The sequence below is a fragment of the Phallusia mammillata genome, chromosome 7 (assembly GCF_965637545.1).
Source record: "Phallusia mammillata chromosome 7, kaPhaMamm4.hap1.1, whole genome shotgun sequence".
Classification (NCBI taxonomy): Eukaryota; Metazoa; Chordata; class Ascidiacea; order Phlebobranchia; family Ascidiidae; genus Phallusia; species Phallusia mammillata.
This window is the reverse complement of record NC_137258.1, coordinates 15,774,079-15,793,692: the sequence shown is the minus strand read 5'-3', so window position 1 is coordinate 15,793,692 and position 19,614 is coordinate 15,774,079. Positions and strand designations below refer to the sequence as shown.

General features: G+C 37.0%; 4 protein-coding genes across 5 annotated transcripts in view; 2 read left to right on the top strand and 2 right to left on the bottom strand.

The window, feature by feature from the left end:
• LOC145238411 (carbohydrate sulfotransferase 1-like) overlaps window positions 1-3,834 on the bottom strand; it is a 7,833-nt gene extending 3,999 nt beyond the window's left edge. The window contains exons 1-3 of one of the 2 annotated variants that reach the window (XM_080101558.1): window positions 2,599-3,834; window positions 1,800-1,979; window positions 1,427-1,682 (exon numbers count right to left, since the gene is read on the bottom strand). In XM_080101558.1, the coding sequence (XP_079957684.1) occupies window positions 1,427-1,682; window positions 1,800-1,979; window positions 2,599-3,004 (842 nt within the window). In that variant the 5' untranslated portion in view covers window positions 3,005-3,834. Of the gene's footprint in view, window positions 1-1,426; window positions 1,683-1,799; window positions 1,980-2,577 lie in introns of both variants that reach the window. The other variant, XM_080101557.1, reaches the window with a different exon arrangement.
• Window positions 3,835-13,110: 9,276 nt separating this feature from the next.
• LOC145238546 (putative RNA-binding protein 19) lies at window positions 13,111-14,962 on the top strand. Its single transcript, XM_080101751.1, has one exon. It carries the CDS (start codon window positions 13,185-13,187, stop codon window positions 14,901-14,903), a length of 1,719 nt encoding a protein of 572 aa, XP_079957877.1. The 5' UTR covers window positions 13,111-13,184; the 3' UTR covers window positions 14,904-14,962.
• Window positions 14,963-15,058: 96 nt separating this feature from the next.
• Window positions 15,059-16,003, top strand: LOC145238547 (tRNA (adenine(37)-N6)-methyltransferase-like). Its single transcript, XM_080101752.1, has one exon. It carries the CDS (start codon window positions 15,061-15,063, stop codon window positions 15,925-15,927), a length of 867 nt encoding a protein of 288 aa, XP_079957878.1. The 5' UTR covers window positions 15,059-15,060; the 3' UTR covers window positions 15,928-16,003.
• Window positions 15,603-19,522, bottom strand: LOC145238548 (charged multivesicular body protein 2a-like). Its single transcript, XM_080101753.1, has 4 exons — window positions 19,250-19,522; window positions 18,969-19,124; window positions 17,379-17,533; window positions 15,603-17,298 (listed from the first exon to the last, which is right to left on the bottom strand). Exons 1-4 carry the CDS (start codon window positions 19,415-19,417, stop codon window positions 17,097-17,099), a joined length of 681 nt encoding a protein of 226 aa, XP_079957879.1. The 5' UTR covers window positions 19,418-19,522; the 3' UTR covers window positions 15,603-17,096.
• Window positions 19,523-19,614: the final 92 nt, after the last annotated feature.

The window sequence follows — 19,614 nt, the reverse complement described above, 5'->3', positions numbered from 1 at the left end:
ATTCAAAAGTTATTAATTTTAAAGATCCGCATATATGGGCGTCCGCTGGAAAAAAATACAGGGGAGAGCAATACCATCGTCACATCGACGTTCGAGAAACGGTATTTCAGAACGAAAATCATCTGACTGTGGTACTCATTCTTGCCAATCCCAAAGCAGCAAAATAATACAATAAATAAACTAATAACTATTAAAGTACTGCAACGACCTAAACTTGATCCAAAGTGACCAAAGTTTTTTTGCGTCAACAGTACACAGTGGATTTGAAAACGTGAATCGTTTTTACTTGTATTTACTTTTATCGAACGAAGAAATTGTGTCAAGTCGCGATTTGAAATAAAAGGTGCCAGAAAAAGGCTAAAGCACGTACAAAAGTATCTGTGTTCAGTTCCAAAGTGTACCACGGGTCGAGATACTGCAAATGGTATAGGTATCGGCAACCGCAAGTCATATTCCGGTATTCCGGTATAAACCTCTACGCCTATGCTCATAATACTATTTAGCGTTGCTTGATAACTTTTTTATTTGGCGGGCCGCATGCGGCCCGCGTGCCGTAGCTTGCCCACCCCGATCTAAAATATACAGGATCGCTTGGTGCATTATTAACACAGCTTGGTGCACCTTAATATCCTTTGGTGCACCTTGATATAAACTTAGTGCATCTTAATATACTTTGTTGCACATTTATATCGCTTGGTGCACCTGCATGTCTCTTGGTGCGCCTTTATTCCACTTGGTGCACCTTTATATCGCTCGGTGCAACTTTATTTTGTTTGGTGCACCTGTATAATGCTAGATGTACCTTTTCCTATAGCGATATAAAGGTGCGCTAAGTGGTAGAAATGTACACCAAGCGATATAAGGGTGCACCAAGTGATACAAATGCGCACAAAGCGAAAAAAGGTGCACCAAGCGATAAAAGAGTGAACTAAGCGATATAAATGTGCGCCAAGCGATATAAAGATGCAAGAAGTGATATTAATGTTCGCCAAGTGTAGGCTAATAACGATTGGCCAAGCTGTGTTAATAATGCACCAAGCGATCCAAGTGATCCAAGCGATCCTGTATATTTTAGATGCACCCACAATTTAAAGCAGTTTGTTAGATCATAAACAAAATAATATTACGATTATGCGCAAACAATGCCCTTCTTTTGTTGAAAATAATGGGATATTACTTGATTAAAAGGTTGAAAAACCACTGATGTAACATAAACAAAATGCGGTTGTCTTTACAGGCGAGCGAAAAAGTACATCCAGTGTTTTATTTTTAGTATGACCTGGTTTTAGTGTCAGTAAAATGGGCGTGATTGGCGCCTGATCTTACAATCACACATGTGTCGATTACGCCATGCGGTAATTTCGGGCCGGGCTTCAAGCCCGCTTATAACTTTGTAACAGTTATGTAAAGTATAAACCATGCATACCTAAAGCAGAAGTTGTTGACGATGCAGTGCGCTTTAAGAGCCCGATGATGCAGATCCAATGTTTTGTACAGGGAAGGTATGTCGGGAAAGTCGCATTTAAGATTACGTTGAACCACTTTCACTTTGTCGGCATGCCGTTTCTGGCCAAAATCAAAAAATCCAAGTGGTTCAAAAACGTAAAAAACGTCCGGGTGGTGGTTGAAAATCTCGCCAAGAAATGTTGAACCCGAACGGTTTTGTGTCAGAATAATAATGCCTGCGTAAATACAAGTCATTCATGAAAAGTGAGCTCCAATAAAATCTCAACAAACTACACCACTATACTGTCTTGTTATGACACTTGCTTGGACGACTAATATATTTCAAATCATACCTTTGGTTTGCAAAGGCAATTCCTCAAATGGTTCATTGTAGTACTCGGTGTGATTAGCTTTAAACGAAGATGTGCGTTTAACCAACTCGACCATCCCGGAAACTTGCTGTGCATCAATTTTGTAGGGCGATTTATTGCGCTGTAAGCTGTTGTTGCCCGGGCTCATAGCTTGTTGGTCCACTAAAAAATAGTTGTCAAATGAAAACGCTTTACTGATACATTAATTATTTGCTTGTTACAGTTAAGGCGTTTAATGTTTTTCAAATTTAAAAAATCTCCGGATTGCAAAATTCGAGCAAGCGTTTTAGGTGTGCCTATACAGAGTGGCTCAACTTAAGTTTTAGAAAACACAGTGCCTTGTTGGGTCGTTGAGCTACGTATGTAATTTTAGTATGATGTTAATGACTATGACTAATCGCAGAATTCATGTAGGCCAGTGGTTCCCAAACTCTAGTATGCGACGGCCTTCCATGTGAAACGCAAGCATACGCAAAAAGAGTATATAATAGACAGTTATTGCTAGACGTTTTAATGTAACCTTTGCTGGATATAAGTGGTACGCTAACGTTTTTTTCTGAATGTGGTGGTAAGGGGACGCTGCACTAAACCTTCGAGTTTTAGAAAAAATGGGAAATTCTGGTCAAGGCAATGCGTTTCTGTAGTGCAAAACGGTACTGGTAAAAACAATCCTTACTCCATGTACTTCAAGAGTAATCATGCTGTAACGTAATACACATATTTTTAACAATATTATTTACTGTTATTGAAGTGAGCATACCATGTACGTGTGCTTTCGTACTTTTAACTTCCTTTTGCTGGGAACGTTTTCCATCAGGTACATGTATGGTGGACTTGGTAGGCTTGTTCACGTACTTTGCTTTAGCAGCATCGATCTTTTTGAGGACCACTTTTTGTGTATTTTTTTCGTCAGTTGAAGTTGTAAAAACTACCGTGGAACTTGTGGGATCCAATGCTTTTCTAGGGTAAGCTGATTTTGTAATATCAGTTCTGTTTATGCAGTTTCTTGATTCGGTGAGACGAGTTACTGTCTTGTAGTTCAAAGCATGTTTTGTGAAGTAATTAATTTTTGTCATTTGATACACGATACAACATGTTACAAAAGTGGCAACAAATCGATATACGAATTGTCGTGACGGTAGTTGTCCAGATATGTTTTTGCAGCATTCTAATTTGGACGTCCACATATTTCCTGTTTAACAAACTGAACACAATATAAATCTCCACCCCACACTCCCGCCACCAATGCTAATACTCACTTTATGTTTAGCCACAGGCCAAAAAAGCCTATAACCTAAACAGCGCCATTTAAAAATAAACCATGATTTAAAAACGACCAGTCTCTTGTACCATCACTATATTCTTGCCTTTTTTGTCAAAAGTAGTTTTTACCGACAAACATTAAATAAAAGCCAGTTGATCTCACCAGATTGGAGATTTCCCCCGCACACTTTTTAAAAACAAAAGTTTTTCATCATTTTGTCATTTTTAAATTTCGGAATAGGTCGCCTAATGGTTCAGAACAGAGTTATAAACGGGCCTGAAATTGGAGCCCGAACCCGAAAGTACAAGCCCATTCGTTTTTGAGAAGCCGGTTCAGGCCCGAAAGTTTGATTGACAGACCTATACATTGGCATCGGGAAAGATCAAGACAACAAATGCAACAGACAATAATAGACCATTGGTCTTGAACAAAGCGGTTTACGTCTGTTTGACGTTAAGTCAGAACCAGCAACTAACCCCTTAGCTACTTAATCCTTTTTTTAAATTAATACTGGCACAGAGTGTAAAGTCGGCCCAAATCATTTTTTTTAACTCGTTCCATCTTACAGCTCCGGTACGAGGCGCAGATTTGCTTTTAAGTAAAATATGCGAGTCAAATAACAAAATTACGAGTGAAAATACTGAGCAGGCGTTTCGTCCACCAGGTTGCATATTTAACAAATTTGTCGTTCAACTGGTGTAATGCTGAACAAAATACTAATTGTTGTTTTTAAGAACTTGTATTTCGCTAACGTTTCGCCCACCAGAACGGTAGGGCTTCATCAGAGCAATGAACGATATAGTGCAAGCACAACAGGCGAAAATGCACAAGCGCAGCGGGATATAACGTAAAGTAATTATAAGAGAACAAAGGCTTATCGTGAAGGGTTGAGTGTGCTATATTGTGACAGTGCGTAACTAATTACCGATATTTGAAGAGGAAGTCGGACGCAAAATGTCGCGGAAAACTGGGCTGAGGTTTTTGCCGTCGTTACGGTTTAAAACATTTGAATTAGAATTTATGAGGTAACTTTCAAAGACCAATCTTTTCGACCAATTAGGTTCCTGTTTCAAAACTTGGGCATCGTTCCAATTTATGCGGTGATCACATACAAAAACGTGTTCGCATAAGGCGGACTTGTTAACATCCATGTTTCGGACTGCCACTTTGTGTTCCTTGAGACGTGAATTTAGATGCCTTTGTTCTCTTATAATTACTTTACGTTATATCCCGCTGCGCTTGTGCATTTTCGCCTGTTGTGCTTGCACTATATCGTTCATTGCTCTGATGAAGCCCTACCGTTCTGGTGGGCGAAACGTTAGCGAAATACAAGTTCTTAAAAACAACAATTAGTATTTTGTTCAGCATTACACCAGTTGAACGACAAATCAGTGGTTGCGATATCTGGTACAATAACGTGGTTTGATAACGTATTTTAGAAGTCCTCAAAATTAGTAAAATAGCACGCGTGTTTGTGTGTGTCCAGTCCGCCATAAACACCGAAAACTTCCGACAGAGCCGGTGCAGAAAACAATGGTCCGCAAACCTGCGGCCCTCGGGCCAACCGCATTGAAAGGATTTTGTGCCGTCCGTTTAGAGGTGCAGATTTCTAAATAAGTGTGGCCCGTGAATCTACTTCAGTGCGGTGCTTAGAAGCGATTCCATTAATTTTGGTTTCTAAACGGATTAAATATCGTCACTGAGCCGAGTGGTAAAGCAAGCAACAATTCACATGTATACATTTGTAAATCGTAAAAGTCAGGTAACGTAATTCCTATGTAACGTAATAATACGGTCAAATCGTAATCATTTTACGCCTCGAAAAGCATAGATTACACACCCAACGGATTTGTTATTGCCTCTAGTTACATTTTTTTGCGACCCACCAGAAAATAAAAGTTAATGAGGAAACTTAATATTAACGTGGGGTTTATTGATACAACAACAAAAAGTTACGAAACGGAACTATTCTGCGATGCCCTTGGAAAATTGAAACGACGCGCCAGGGCGTCGCGACGCCTTGTTTGAGAACTACTGACATAGAGTATAGCACCTTGAAGAATACTGACAGAGCACACGGACTATTGCTACTCTGCAATGGTAGAAACGCAAAACTGAAGTGAGGTTCTATCCTATAGTCTGCACGCATTCTGGCTACACTGATTTTGAAGCGAATCTTCACCACTACAATCCTGACCTATAGAAAAAGCAACCAGGTTGCAACTAATTCTGATTTATGGCGACGCGAACTAACTAATGATCGCGTGCTGAGTTGGCAACAAAAGCCTGAGGGCACATGGAACGGAAAACTGTAAATCTAGGCAGACAACTTTGTATTTGGTCGTAGAAATGCTTGTGCAAAAACGTGGCAAAGGGAAACTTGTGTAATTTTGACCATTTAGGTTTGAAGCTATACTAAAGTAGCTATAATCGAAGAACACTGCAGAAAGTACCATGACAAATTAAAGTTATTAATGCAATTAAAGTTATCAAAGTTTTGCCCGAGTTTTTGGGTCTACTTTGGTGTTAGCACATTTCCCCCGCTTTAAACCAGGCAGTCGAACCGAAACTGAACCTTAATTAACGCGCGAACCGGTTTGCATGGCTTATTTTATTAAATCTGAACCAAACCCGAACCGTCACATTTTGTAAAAAACGTGAAGCGGAGTAGAACCCCATTTTTGTGTTGAAGCGTAACCGGAACCGAACCCATAAACATACAGCCTGTATTAGCACAGGGCGTGTCAAAAATTACGAATTGTAGGTGTCGCGCAGTACACAGTCAAAATTCTTTTAATGTTTGTTAAGGCCGTGTAGACCAGGGGTGTCAAACACGCTTACTTAAAAGTTTGTTTTTGGCACTCAACATTGTTTGAGTTTGGCACCCCTGGTGAAGACTGTAGATCAGGGGTGGGCAATTAATTTTGGGGCCGCATCAGAAAGCTGACTTGTGTTGGAGGGCCGAACAAACAATATCTTGAATTTAATTCTGCTCAGAATTTATTTTCCCCATTGCTTGCAACATTGCGCTGAAATCTTAAACACTGAATTTTTGTTCATTTATGTTACAAATGTCTTGACTTTGGATTTATCACATGTGGATGTTCATTCGTATTTTTGATTTAATCGACAATTTGCCACACGGTCTTCGTGACACATTGGGGCCACCAAGACCGTACCTACTTTATTCGATGTGATTAAGGCTGAATTTATTGGCAACAATAAACTTTAACGATTGTGGAACTAAAAAGTTGATTTGCCGTTACCTATTTTTAGGATTCGGCATTTTACCTAATTTCATGGCTATTTGTAAAACGTGAGCACTGTCCGTGTTAAGGTACGCATGGCCTATGTCCATAGGCGCCGAGCGGTGGCGGGGTGGCGCCGCCCACTTGGGTTTAAAGCAAGGGTCTCAAACACGCGGCCCGCGGGCCGCATGCGGCCCTCGAAGGGTTTTTGTGCGGCCCGCGAAGTACACATAACTTAGAAGTTATGTGTTTACAACAAAACAATACAACAAAGCACAGTGACTCTTTCACTTTGCTACACTGTATATTTGTTTGTTATTTATTTCAAAATTGTTTTTTTTTAATAAAGTAATGGCATTAATGAACAATTCCCTTTTTAATCACGCAATATGTTTGTTTTCATGTTACACTGTAACAAATGTTTCGATAGTGCGGCCCTCGACTTATCTTAAAAGTTTGTTTTTGGCCCCCAAAGCCGTTTGAGTTTGAGACCCCTGGTTTAAAGCAAGGTGGCGGCCACCGTGGATATTTTGGGTTGTTTGTAGCGGTATCGTACGAAACATCGTAAAATCTAAAGAAATTTGGGAACAATTTTGCTTTTAAATAAGCATGCTGGCATGACAGCAACAAAACGTGTCAAAACTGCAACCTGTTTTGGTTAGTGCTTTGTTAATAAGGTCAAACACACAATTGTTGGCAGTGAATGTATGGCTATTATTGTGTAAAATGCGATTTTACTGTAATAAATGGTTATTTTAGGTGACAAGAGCAACAACTTGACGAAAGATTTTCTAAACGTTGCTAAACCAATAATAACGTTAAGGCAAAGTGTTTCAAATGAACACGTTGGTCTGTTTTTTAGGAGTCATAAATGTTTGCTTTAAAAAACGTTTGCAACAAAAAACATTTTTTGCACTGAAATAAAAATGTTTGCACTGAAAAATAAATGTTTGCATCGAAAAATAAATGTTTGCACTGAAAAATAAATGTCTGCCAAAAAAATGTTGAACTGCACTTGTGGGCCACCGTAGTTTTTTCCCCTGTACGAGTTGTATTATTTTAGGCACAAAGCATCCATGGGCTTTATTGCGTAACAATGGGTTGGACAACTTGTGTTTAACGAATTTATGTGGACATTGATCAGCATCACATGCAGCGCTGTTCGCCTGCACATGTGCGTCACTACGTAATAATATACATACATAACAATGACAGTATTTCGAAATAACAGCAATACTGTCGTATTTCATGCCAGCATAAATAGACCTAATTTTCGATCCATGTTTTAATTTACTTGACCTCACGCGGGCCAGAGAGGGACAACTAATGGGTCGCAAAATGCCCAGGTCTGCTGTAGATGATGGTAGAATTAAAATTAAACGAAATGGGATTTAAACCGATTTAAAAACGCGAACCGGTTTGAACCAGATAATGTGCTCAAACCGGAACAAAACCCCGAACCCGAAAATATGCATTTTTTATGACCTGAATCGAACCCCTAAAACAATAAAAAAGGGCCAAGGATCCAACCCGAACAATCGGTCCCACTCCCTGATTTAAACATTAAAATTCTATTTGAAATGATGCGCATTTCTGCGTAAATATTTTTCATCTTTTTCTATTGTAGAATAATTTCCCATAAATACAAAAACCTTACCACAAAATTTCAGGTACCATATCAAATGAAACATTAATGTATCATATCGTATCGTATCGTATCGTATTTTATTTTGTTCACGTGCACTTGAACGCGACAAGCATAGTAAGTTATGACGATACAATGGCACGAAAAACACAGGACACAGCTGCGAAAACCTAGCGGTTGAAAATACGCTAAAATGATACTAACAGGTGGAGGGCAGCGGTAAAAAACGCAGCAGCTGTACCTGGTAAAAAAGCGGGCCTGAGAGGTTGGAATCTCGTTGAAGAAACGAGGGGCGCTAACGGCAACGCGACTTGGTTTGACAACATGGGTGGATTCCAGCCGGGTAAATAATTGAAGGTACTTAAACAACGACATCCAAAAAAGAAACCTACCCAAATTGATTGGGTCATAAAAAACAAAAACAGCACAAATCAAGACAATACCGATAAGCGTAGTTAATAAATATTTAATATGAATTTTAAAGTCAAACACTGAATCAATTATTTCCCATGTTGTTGGTTCAAAAAGAAAAGGGCGCGCCGAAAAGAGCACAATTAGAAATAAAAACACTAAAACACTGAAAAAGGAAAAAAGGAACGAAACTAAAGAACACACATGGGGGGGGGGGAGTAGCGACCATGTATTATTAATATAATTATTTATCGATATAAACCAATGTTGATTAGACACATAAAGCATATGAAAGTTTAGGTATTTCCTACAATCATTGTATAAGATGACGAAAGATGCATCATCCGCACTCCAAAAATAGTTGTCCATGTTTGTAAATGTGTATTTAGTGGGTATGTTTTTCCAGTATTGAACTGGAAACACTAAATTACTGGGTGAAGGTTTGTGCCAAACTGCATTAGAACAATTTGAGGTCTAATTCGGGTGTTCCACAAAAATCAAAACAAGTATTTTGATGTTCCATTAAGAGTGACTTTATGTAACATGTGAAAGCACTTTTAGACCGTGGTACTTTCTTGATATTAAGGTTTGTCCAATGTAATGGACCTGAGAACTTAATTGATTGCTGGGCAACACTACTGCCACAAAAAGGTTTAAGATAACCAAACTGTTTTTGTCTGGTTGTTATACTGGTTAAATTACTAGTGGGAAGAAAAAATGTTTTGAAAGCTTCAGGAAGTTTACCTGCTTCCCAGTTGTGAACAAAAGTAACACATTTCAGTTTTAAGAGTTGATCAACAGATAGTATACCATGTTTTAACATTGCCTGAGGTAGTCCGATATGGCTAACTCCAAAAGTAAGACACAAAAATTTATCACAAATTTTTTGAATTTTTGCCAATATAGTTTTATGACCATGGCACCAGCAAGTTATACAGTATAATACCTGGCTTTTTACTAACGTTTCATAAATTGCTCGTAAAGCTTCTTGGGACAAAAAAGGTTTTATCTTTACACATACGTAAAATATTTTTCTAATCTTTTGCAAAATTGAAATCATGTGGTCTTTCCATGACAGGTTTTGATTTATGGTCAGACCTAGAAATTTAATAGAGCTGACATTTTCTATTTGGGTATTATTTAATTTTACTTCAAAGATAAAATCTTGAATGTGATGTGTGGGCTTGAAAAGGATACTTTTTGTTTTTGAGGTGTTAAGCGAAAGCCTGTTTGCTAATAACCACTGGCCAACTTCAAGTAATTCTAGATTAGCCATGTCGTAGAGGTATTTAGTACATGGGTGAGAGAACAAAAGGGTTGTATCATCCGCAAACATAATAGCCTGACCACTATTTAGACAATTTGGAAGATCATTTATGTATATTATAAATAACAAAGGACCAAGAATACTCCCTTGTGGTACCCCATGATTTACAGCACGTTTAAATGAAAGTTGTTTGGTAAAATCTACCAGTTGTTTACGACCAGAAAGATAGTTTTTGAATAACTGATTAGCCACACCTCTAATACCATAGTGTTCTAACTTCTGAATCAGGATTTTGTGATTTATGGTATCAAATGCCTTAGATAAGTCCAGAAAAATACCTAAGGCCTTCTGTTTGTTATTAAAAGCATCAGTTATCTGTGATATTAAAAGGGATGCAGCATGATGAGTTGCATGTCCTTTTCTAAAACCAAATTGACTCTTGCAGAAAAAGTTTTGAATGTTTAGAAATGAATACACTCTATTATATATTATTCTTTCAAATATCTTGGAAAAATTTGGAAGGAGGCTTATCGGCCGGTAGTTGGTTGCTAAAGTCATGTCACCTTTTTTGTGAACTGGAATAATTTTGGACATTTTAAATTCATCAATATAGTTACCTGTTTTCAAACACAAGTTAAATATATGAGACAGACAAAATAAAACATTATGTAAAACACAAATCAAAAACGTAAAATCACTGGAAAAATGACATGATAAAGAGCATTTTAATGTGATCACGCTTCAAAAAATATAAAAACTCAAAATAAAATAAAACCATGCAAAATCTTGTGCGTCCATTGTGACATATTTTCGAATTTTATTGTCATTAATAGAAATCATAGCTCTCAGTGTCAAAACACACAAAAATTAGCCGTAAACAACCTTAATTTTGAAACTGTTCCGGAGGGGGGCTTTTAACCAGCAGGATACCATGTTGTAGCCTAGAGCTTACTTTTTTCTATCCCGTTGCCGTTACGACACACTCTTTGCGCATTTTTACAGCAGAACGCTTTACGCGAGAGACTTTTTTCAATTTTTTGAACATCTGTTAAATTTTTCCAATGCGAATAAATTAGCCGTGAACAACCTTAATTTTGAAACTGTTCCGGAGGGGGGCTTTTAATCAGCAGGATACCACGTTGTAGCCCAACACTTACTCTTTTCTATCCCGTTGCCGTTACGACACACCCTTTGCGCATTTTTACAGCAGAACGCTTTACGCGAGCGACCTTTTTTTCAATTTTTTGAACATCTGGTAATTTTTTCCAATGCGAATAAATTAGCCGTAAACAACCTTAAGTTTGAAACTGGTCCGGAGGGGGGCTTTTAACCAGCAGGATACCATGTTGTAGCCCAAAACGTACTCTTTTCTATCCCGTTGCCGTTACGACACACTTTTTGCGCATTTTTAAAGCAGAACGCTTTACGCGAGCGACCTTTTTTTCAATTTTTTAAACATCTGGTAATTTTTTCCAATGCGAATAAATTAGCCGTAAACAACCTTAATTTTAAAACTGTTCCGGAGGGGGGCTTTTAACCAGCTGGATACCATGGTGTAGCCCAGAGCTTACTATTTTCTATCCCGTTGCCGTTACAACACACCCTTTGCGCATTTTTACAGCAGAACGCTTTACGCGAGAGACCTTTTTAAATTTTTCAAAGACATGTAGATTTTTTCTAATGCGGAAATATATTAAACAGACAAATAATTTGTTTATTTTCCCTCAAAGCTTTTTTGTAATCACCACTGCGTATTTCACTACAAATTAAGTCAATGTGCATGAAAGCATAACTGCACTACATGCGGCAATTATCTCCTGTTTGCAGTGTGTGTGCCACGCGTGCAAAAGTTCTTGCATATAATCAGTAACAATTGGCATTATTCCGTAAAAAAGTAATTTCTTGACACGTTTAGGTTTGTCCTTTGTCCTGAAGTGAGGTTTCCAATTTTTATGGCCAAATAAAACCTAAGTCAAAACAAATGCATACTAAATCGACTCGTGATAGAAAAGCACATCAGGGTTGCAAACATAGCACGGCACTGAAGTATAGTCTGTTTATAAACACAAGACATATATCCACACGCTTATGTATATGATAGATTTCTGAAATTTCGTAACCTGGTACTGATTGCAATTTCATGTTATTCTGTACAAGCTGATTAATTGCATGTTAAACCGTTTTTAGAGTCGATACGGCTTTCCCGTTTCTAATGTGCGAATTCGTTATGTTGGCGGTCGGTCATGCCCTTCGATCACTTAAGATGTTCACTTCTCATTTTCGATTGGCTAATTGGAACTAGTCATAACCTTGCACGTTTGCACTGGATGAAATTTCTAGTCGGTCTGCAAACACTGATTGAATATGTGCTAACCGTTCGTTTTTTAGCGCTGGTAGGTCTTTCCCGTTTCCATGGAGCGAACTCGTTATGTTAGCGGGTGGTCATTCCCTTCGATCATTTAATATGTTCGCTTCTCATTTTTGATTGCAGTATTCCAACAAACTAAAATTTTGCATGTTGATAATGGGTGCAATCTGAAGTTGGTCTGCAAAAACTGATTCAAAATTAAGGTTGTTTACGGCTAATTTATTCGCATTGGAAAAATTAAACAGATGTTTAAAAAATTGAAAAAGGTCTCTCGCGTAAAGCGTTCTGCTTTAAAAATGCGCAAAGGGTGTCTCGTAACGGCAACGGGATAGAAAAGAGTAAGCTCTGGGCTACAACATGGTATCCTGCTGGGTAAAAGCCCCCCTCCGGAACAGTTTCAAAATTAGGTTGTTTACGGCTAATTTATTCGCATTGGAAAAATTTAACAGATGTTTAAAAAATTGAAAAAGGTCTCTCGCGTAAAGCGTTCTGCTGTAAAAATGCGCAAAGGGTGTGTCGTAACGGCAACGGGATAGAAAAGAGTAAGCTCTGGGCCACAACGTGGTATCCTGCTGGTTAAAAGCCCCCTTCCGGAACAGTTTCAAAATTAAGGTTGTTTACGGCTAATTTATTCGCATTGGAAAAATTAAACAGATGTTTGAAAATTTGAAAAAGGTCGCTCGCGTAAAGCCTTCTGCTGTAAAAATGCGCAAAGGGTGTGTCGTAACGGCAACGGGATAGAAAAGAGTTAGCTCTGTTAAAAGCCCCCCTCCGGAACAGTTTTAAAATTAAGGTTTTTCACGGCTAATTTTTATGTGTTTTGACACTGAGAGCTATGATTTCTATTAATGACAATAAAATCGAAAAAAATGTCACAATGGACGCACAAGATTTTGCATGGTTCTATTTTGTTTTGAGTATTTATATTCTTTGACGCGTGATCACAATAAAATGCTCTTTATCATGTCATTTTTCCAGTGATTTTACGTTTTTGATTTGTGTTTTACATTAAAGTTTTTTTTGATATGGTACCTGAAATTTTGTGGTAAAATTTTTGTGTTTAGGGGAAATTATTCTGCCAGAATGACACTGGTACAAAAACGTGAGTCCGTCGTGGCTCGTGGAATTAGTTGCAGGTGGATTTGATTTTGTACAATTACAAGCATGTCTCGCTTAATTATAAAAGACTTGCCGGAGAAGTTAAATATCAAAAATTTTCAGCGTGAAGTGTCAAGTTATGGCACGGTAACAGACTTTCAGATGATTCATACGAAAGATGGGACATTCAGACGATTTGGTTTTGTCGGTTACAAATCGAAGGAAGATACAGACAAAGCATTGCACAATCTAAACAAGAAAATGATTTTAAATCAAAAAATTAAAGCTGAAATTTGTAACTCTTTGGTCAAAAGTAGCAAAAAACATGCAAACACAACAGCTGTGGATGGTGCACTTTTAGGTAAGAACAATTCTGCAGACCTTACATTTTTGCATTCAAAAATGCAACAGCCCAAGAACGATAAAGCTAAACAATTAAGTGGTTTAAATGTTTCTTATGATGAGGATCGATTATTTGTCACCAATTTGTCTAGTAGTTGTACCGTGGATGATTTGCAGCTTCTTTTTGCTTCTTATGATTCAAAAGTGCAAATTAATATTCCATTGAATACTCAAAAACAATGCATCGGGTATGGATTTGCAATGTTTTCAAAGCCTTCTTATTGCAATCAGGCTTGTTTAAACCTGGATGGGTCTATTTTTCAAGGAAGACAGCTTCATATTACCCCAGCAAAGAGTAAGGAAATAGATAACAAAAATATCACAGAGAAGAAAAAGCCTGTGTCTGAGAAAACACCAAACAATAAGTTCAACACATTGTTTATTGGAACAAATTCGATTGCCAATGTCATAGCTGAAAGAGTAAAGTGTGATAAAACATTTTTGGTGGATGGCGCTGGAAATAAGACTGCTGCCGTTGGAGTGGCTCTTGGTGAAGCACAAATAGTAAAAGAAACCAAAGAATTTCTGGAAACGAATGGTGTGTCTATTGGTTCGTTTAATGATAATCATTCAGAAAGAAGCAAAACAGTAATCATAGCCAAAAATCTTCCACTTTCTGTTACTTCCTCAGAACTGCATGAAATGTTTGAAAAACATGCAAAGCTTGGAAGAGTTCTTCTAGCACCATCTGGTGTAGCTGCTATTATTGAATGTCTTGATGCATCAGCAGCCAAAAAAGCATTTATGAAGCTTGCATATCGCAGAATACATCACAAGCCTCTGTATTTAGAATGGGCTCCAGTAAGCATATTTGACAATAAAATATCTTCGGAGCCATTAAACAATAATAAAATCTTTGTTAAAAATCTTAATTTCAAAACCAATGAAAAAAATCTAAAGTCACACTTTGAAACTGTTGGTGAAGTTGTATCCTGCTCTGTAGCAAAAAAGAAAAGAGCAGTTACAGGGGAATTGTTATCTATGGGGTATGGCTTTGTAGAGTATAAGTTAAGTAAAGACTGCACTGCTGCTTTAACATCATTAAACAACTCAAAGTTAGATGGACACATGATGAAGTTGGAACCAGCACAGGATAAACACACAGCTCCAGCAAAATCCAGTGAATCCTCAAAACTGATTGTGCGTAACATTCCATTTCAAGCAAATGATAAAGAAATTGAACACCTTTTTAAATCTTTTGGTGAATTGAGATCAGTCAGGCTGCCAAGAAAAATTAAATCTGGAGATGACAGGGATTTACACAGAGGATTTGCATTTGTTGATTTCATGTCAGTTGAAAATGCTTTAAATGCATTTAATGCATTAAAAGATTCTACTCATTTGTATGGTAGAAGGCTGGTTTTAGAATGGGCGACAACATAACATAGTAAATATGGTGTAACTTTTTGCAGCTTCTTGACAGAATTGCATTGTTTTTGACAGGAGAAACGTGATTTTTGGTAAGGACATAAATATGCACGTTTAGAACATTTTAAGGTTTTGAAATACTGTCTCGAAGACTATCTTGTAGCGGTGTGCAATGGAAAACAATCTTCAATTTCAACCTATTGGTTATGTTAAGAGTTGTTTCAAAAACAAAAATGGCACTCCAAGACAACCATCCATTTCATCAGCTACCAAAGGAGATTTGTCAATTCTTAAAACGGTTTTTAACAACCCTGAACACAGTCTTTGTGGAATATCACAGTTTTCTCATGTTTGGATTATATTTTGTTTTCACCTGAATGAAAGCAGCGGCCTAAAAGCAAAGGTTAAACCCCCACGATTGGATGGCACAAAAGTTGGAGTTTTTGCTACACGTAGCCCCCATCGCCCCAATGCAGTTGGACTTACTTTGGCAAAACTGGAAAATGTTGACAATGATACAATTTTCTTGTCAGGATTGGACATTGTTAGTGGCACACCTGTGCTTGATATAAAGCCCTACATTCCAGAATATGATACACCCCGCCTGGGTCTGTCTGTAATTGATAAACCAAAAAGCTCAGATCAACCACTGTCTGAATTAGCTGAGGCAGAGACTACAAACATAAACGTTTCTGATTGGCTAGTAGAAGCATCCAAAGACCAAATTAATGTACTTTTTACCGAAAGAGCAATGCAAAACATAAAAAAGTACCAAGTGAAGGAAGACACATCATGTCAGTGGAAATTGGATCATATTTGTGCTGACGATATGGTTCAGGTGATAACCGACATCTTAAAAGCAGACCCTCGATCAACTTATCGCAGGCAAAAGTGTGGTGATAGACTTTACTACTTTACAGTAGACAGTGCACATATAACTGCATGGTTTGATGACACCACTGTGCCCAATACTGTTGAAGTCTTAAGGATTGTACCTTGTTTACGTTTAAATCAATACACTGAAACAAAACAAACTTAAATCATCAAAATTATTAACTTTTCAAATATATTGTGCTTTGTTGCATTGTACGAAATAGTAAACAAATACCATATTCTTTTTGTGTTTTTCTGGTTGAAAACAGACGTTTTTACTGATTATTTTTGTTTTGGTAACCCACATGTCCAAGTGACCAAGGTTCTTTATGCAAGTAACGGAAGTATTTGTTTAAAATATGATTGACTATGTTGTAATGAAAACATATGCTGTCTCTGGTCATTTGGTAAGGAAAACATGAATAGCTTGAGCATGTTGGTAAAAAAGAGAAATTCACTTACTGAACTGTTGAAGACCAGTAATATGCGATTATATGAGAAAACAAGGGTCACCAGACCCACAGGCCATAAAACAATTTGTATTTTTTTTCATTTGTTGCTTTGCAGAGAACTGCTGAACATTATGTGTTCCATGGATTACTTTCAGTTTTTCCTTAACAACATGTAGGATAACTTTGACAACACATATGAATAATCAGAAAACAGTTAGCTACAGCCCAGACAAGCCTAAATGGTATTAATATTATAGTCCATGAAAGACTGGAAGGCGACAAGCGGATGGATCCCACTGAAATGTGAAAAAGTTTGGTGGCCCCTGTGACAGAACATCATTCAAAATATGTACATAAGGCATTCAAAAGACAGCTTTCTTGAAAAATAAAAGTACAGTAAAACGAACATTTGGTCCACTTTTATACTTGTAAACAAATATGATAACCCAGGTGCAGACTAAAGTACTTTTTAATTACACGAGCAATTTCTACAGCATAATAGCTGTTACTTATTTACCTATCTACACATTAAAATGCATAACTCTTTGCAGTGTGCAAAAGCTAACTTATATACAACAACTGAGATGTTAACAAACATATTTCTATAAATTTTATGCATTTGCAATCTGTTGTGTTGATAGATTTATGTGAAAACATGGTCACAGTCATTTTTTAATATCACATTTATCAGAACGTTGGTGGGATGTTTAAACACAAAACAAACAGTTTAATTATATATTGCATAACTGTTATATGCTCTGGTCCATTATGGCCCTCAATTTCCACTATGATAACAGACCTCTAACCATGCTGGACAATAGCATGAATTGTCTTGATAAAAACAAAAGTGCAGGAATTGTACGCCAGAAACAATAATGATAGTTCAGTCTCTTCTGAGGTTGTTAAGTCTTGCTTCCAAGTCTGCATCAGCACTATCCACTGGGCCACCACCAGCACCCAATGCTGTGGGGCCAGCTTTTGCCTTCGACGGTCCAGCCAAGCTGCCTGACTGTGCAGGTAGTCCACCAAGTTCTTCAGTGAGCTCAAGTCCAAGTTCAGCAAATACTTCCCGCACAATTTCATCACTAACAAAACGTTGTTTATAGTTACGACCAAAAAGGCATCAGTAACGTATTAAAAGTTTAGTAGCCACATTGTTATTTACCTTTCAGCTTCATCATCTTCACCTTCCATTGCATCATCAATTGCATCTTCCATCATTTCACTTTTCATGTCCAACATTTCTGACTGTCTTTCAAAATCTTGCATAATCTTTTGCATTTGTGGCAGTTTCATCTGCTTATTCATGTTACGCATAGCCTAAAAGGACATTCGGGGTTACAACAAATCCAGAGTCTCTAAAGGCCAAATAAAAAAAATATTTATGCATTTCACCTAAACATGTTAAGTCAACAAAATTCAAATTTTTAATGAAATAGAAAATGGCTTTCCTACATGTTTGAAATTTATTTAAACTATATCGTACTTAAATCATTTGCTATACTTCAGATGTAAATTTGTTACCTATTTCAGCTGAGACTATATTTTTATGCAGAATTGTGATTTTTTTTCTACAAGCAGAAATGAAAGGGACCCCATATAAGAGTAGTACACTCTAATTGGTGACTGTACAGTATCAGTATTAATAAGGCCTGATCATTTTATGTTTGCAAAGACAAATAGGCAAGAAATACATTTATTGAATTGAACCCAAGCTTCAAAGCTTGTCCACTTTATGTTTATATTATTTGCATGTTTAGAAAAGATGAATTTCTAAGTGTGTGACTGCTGGCAATACTTAAAACCACACATAATTTTACCCAGGTGTAAAGCTTTCGTCACCCTTTATTTTCTAAGCATACCATTGCTTCATATAATTGCAATGTATAGCAGCATGGTAGCATGGCCAACTATATATGTAACAACCAATCAACTTCACAGCATAATCTAAAAAACATTGCCCAGTAGGCAGTAGCATATGTGGTGCATTAACAGAAGCCATTCCTGATTGTAACCAAGCAATTGGACACTGACTTATATTTGGGAGTGTATGAGTAATCAATGATCAAGCAAAAATTTTACAAAGCAAACTAAAAACATTCTATATGTAACAACTGTTTAATTTTTTGCAAATTAGGGTTTGTATTCTAACCTAAGGGGCCTATAAATATAAAACAAACAGTTAAATGCATAAGGGTAAAAAAGGGTGATGGAACAAATTAGGATAGACAAAAAATAGAAGAAAAAAATCAATATGTAACATCTTTATTAAATTGGACCCACAACCAGGTTTTTTTTAAGGTTTGGTTTGGGTGACCGCTAAGTAGTTTTAAGAGACCGCAAGTGTTTCATTTAAATACCAAAAAATAGCCATATTTGCTTAAACGAATTATTTATTAGGCTACTGGCAAATTTTGGGAAACCGCTGGAGAAATTTAAAAAAAAATTCCTTAAAAAAACACCTTAAAAAAACACTGCCCACAACAACAAACTAGCTAGCAATAGCAATTATGTCTGCATGGAGTGTTTGCGTCGCTTAAATTTAGTAATATTAGTGTTTGATGTATGTCAGCTGCAATGCTTCTTTTACACACATATATATAAATATATACCACGGTTCAAATAAGACCCATTACAAAAGTTACCCATTTACTAAAAAAAACATTGGTTATTTTAACTTGCATTCTATAAATGTGCACTCACACCTAGTGTATGTTTGCACTCTGTTAGTGTATGATGTACTATTGATCTTTACCTTAGTTACACCTTTCATTGCATTCATCATGGCATCTTGACTTTTTAAAGTGGTAATTTTTAGGGAAACTGCTTGAATATTTGCCTTCATCAGCATGAATTTTTTGACATACCTCTTAGTACGCACCAAGTCTTTAGCCATGATTTTAACAGCATCCTGTAAACGGTGTAAAAAATTTAAACTTTTTGTTAAAATGTATTCTAGTTTTTATTAAGTAATAAAAATGTTTCTATTTGTTTCATAAACAAAACAGTAAATAGTATATGAAAAAAAACACTTACCATTTGCCCGTCTTTTGCCATCTTTTTAATATCTGCAACAATTTTTTTCTCCTGTGATTCCATCTTAACTCTCTCACGGTCCAACTCACGCATTGTTCTGTTGAGCATTCGTTGATTTTCCCTTAGCATCTGGGCGGGCGTTTTCTTTTTACCGAACAACCACTCCATGGTTAAAAATCACTAATCAACTATTTATTTCAATATTGATGTAATTTAATTTATTTCAATGTCCGATACCTGATAGCAATTGACCGTTAAACCTAAACTGTTCGTTTATTAAGGCTTAAGGATTTGTAAAACAGTAAAACTCAACTTAACTAAAGGTTTCAAACAACACAAAATGTCACAATAGTCATGATACACAG

What these genes read in the sequence shown, in the direction of transcription:
- LOC145238547 (XM_080101752.1), top strand. Translation starts at nt 15,061, where the DNA reads ATGGAAAACAATCTTCAATTTCAACCTATTGGTTATGTTAAGAGTTGT.
- LOC145238548 (XM_080101753.1), bottom strand. Translation starts at nt 19,417, where the DNA reads ATGGAGTGGTTGTTCGGTAAAAAGAAAACGCCCGCCCAGATGCTAAGG. An exon ending in TGGCAAAAGACGGGCAAATG is followed by an intron (nt 19,125 to 19,249) that starts GTAAGTGTTTTT and finishes CACCGTTTACAG; the next exon opens with GATGCTGTTAAAATCATGGC. An exon ending in GAAGATGATGAAGCTGAAAG is followed by an intron (nt 17,299 to 17,378) that starts GTAAATAACAAT and finishes ACGTTTTGTTAG; the next exon opens with TGATGAAATTGTGCGGGAAG.
- LOC145238546 (XM_080101751.1), top strand. Translation starts at nt 13,185, where the DNA reads ATGTCTCGCTTAATTATAAAAGACTTGCCGGAGAAGTTAAATATCAAA.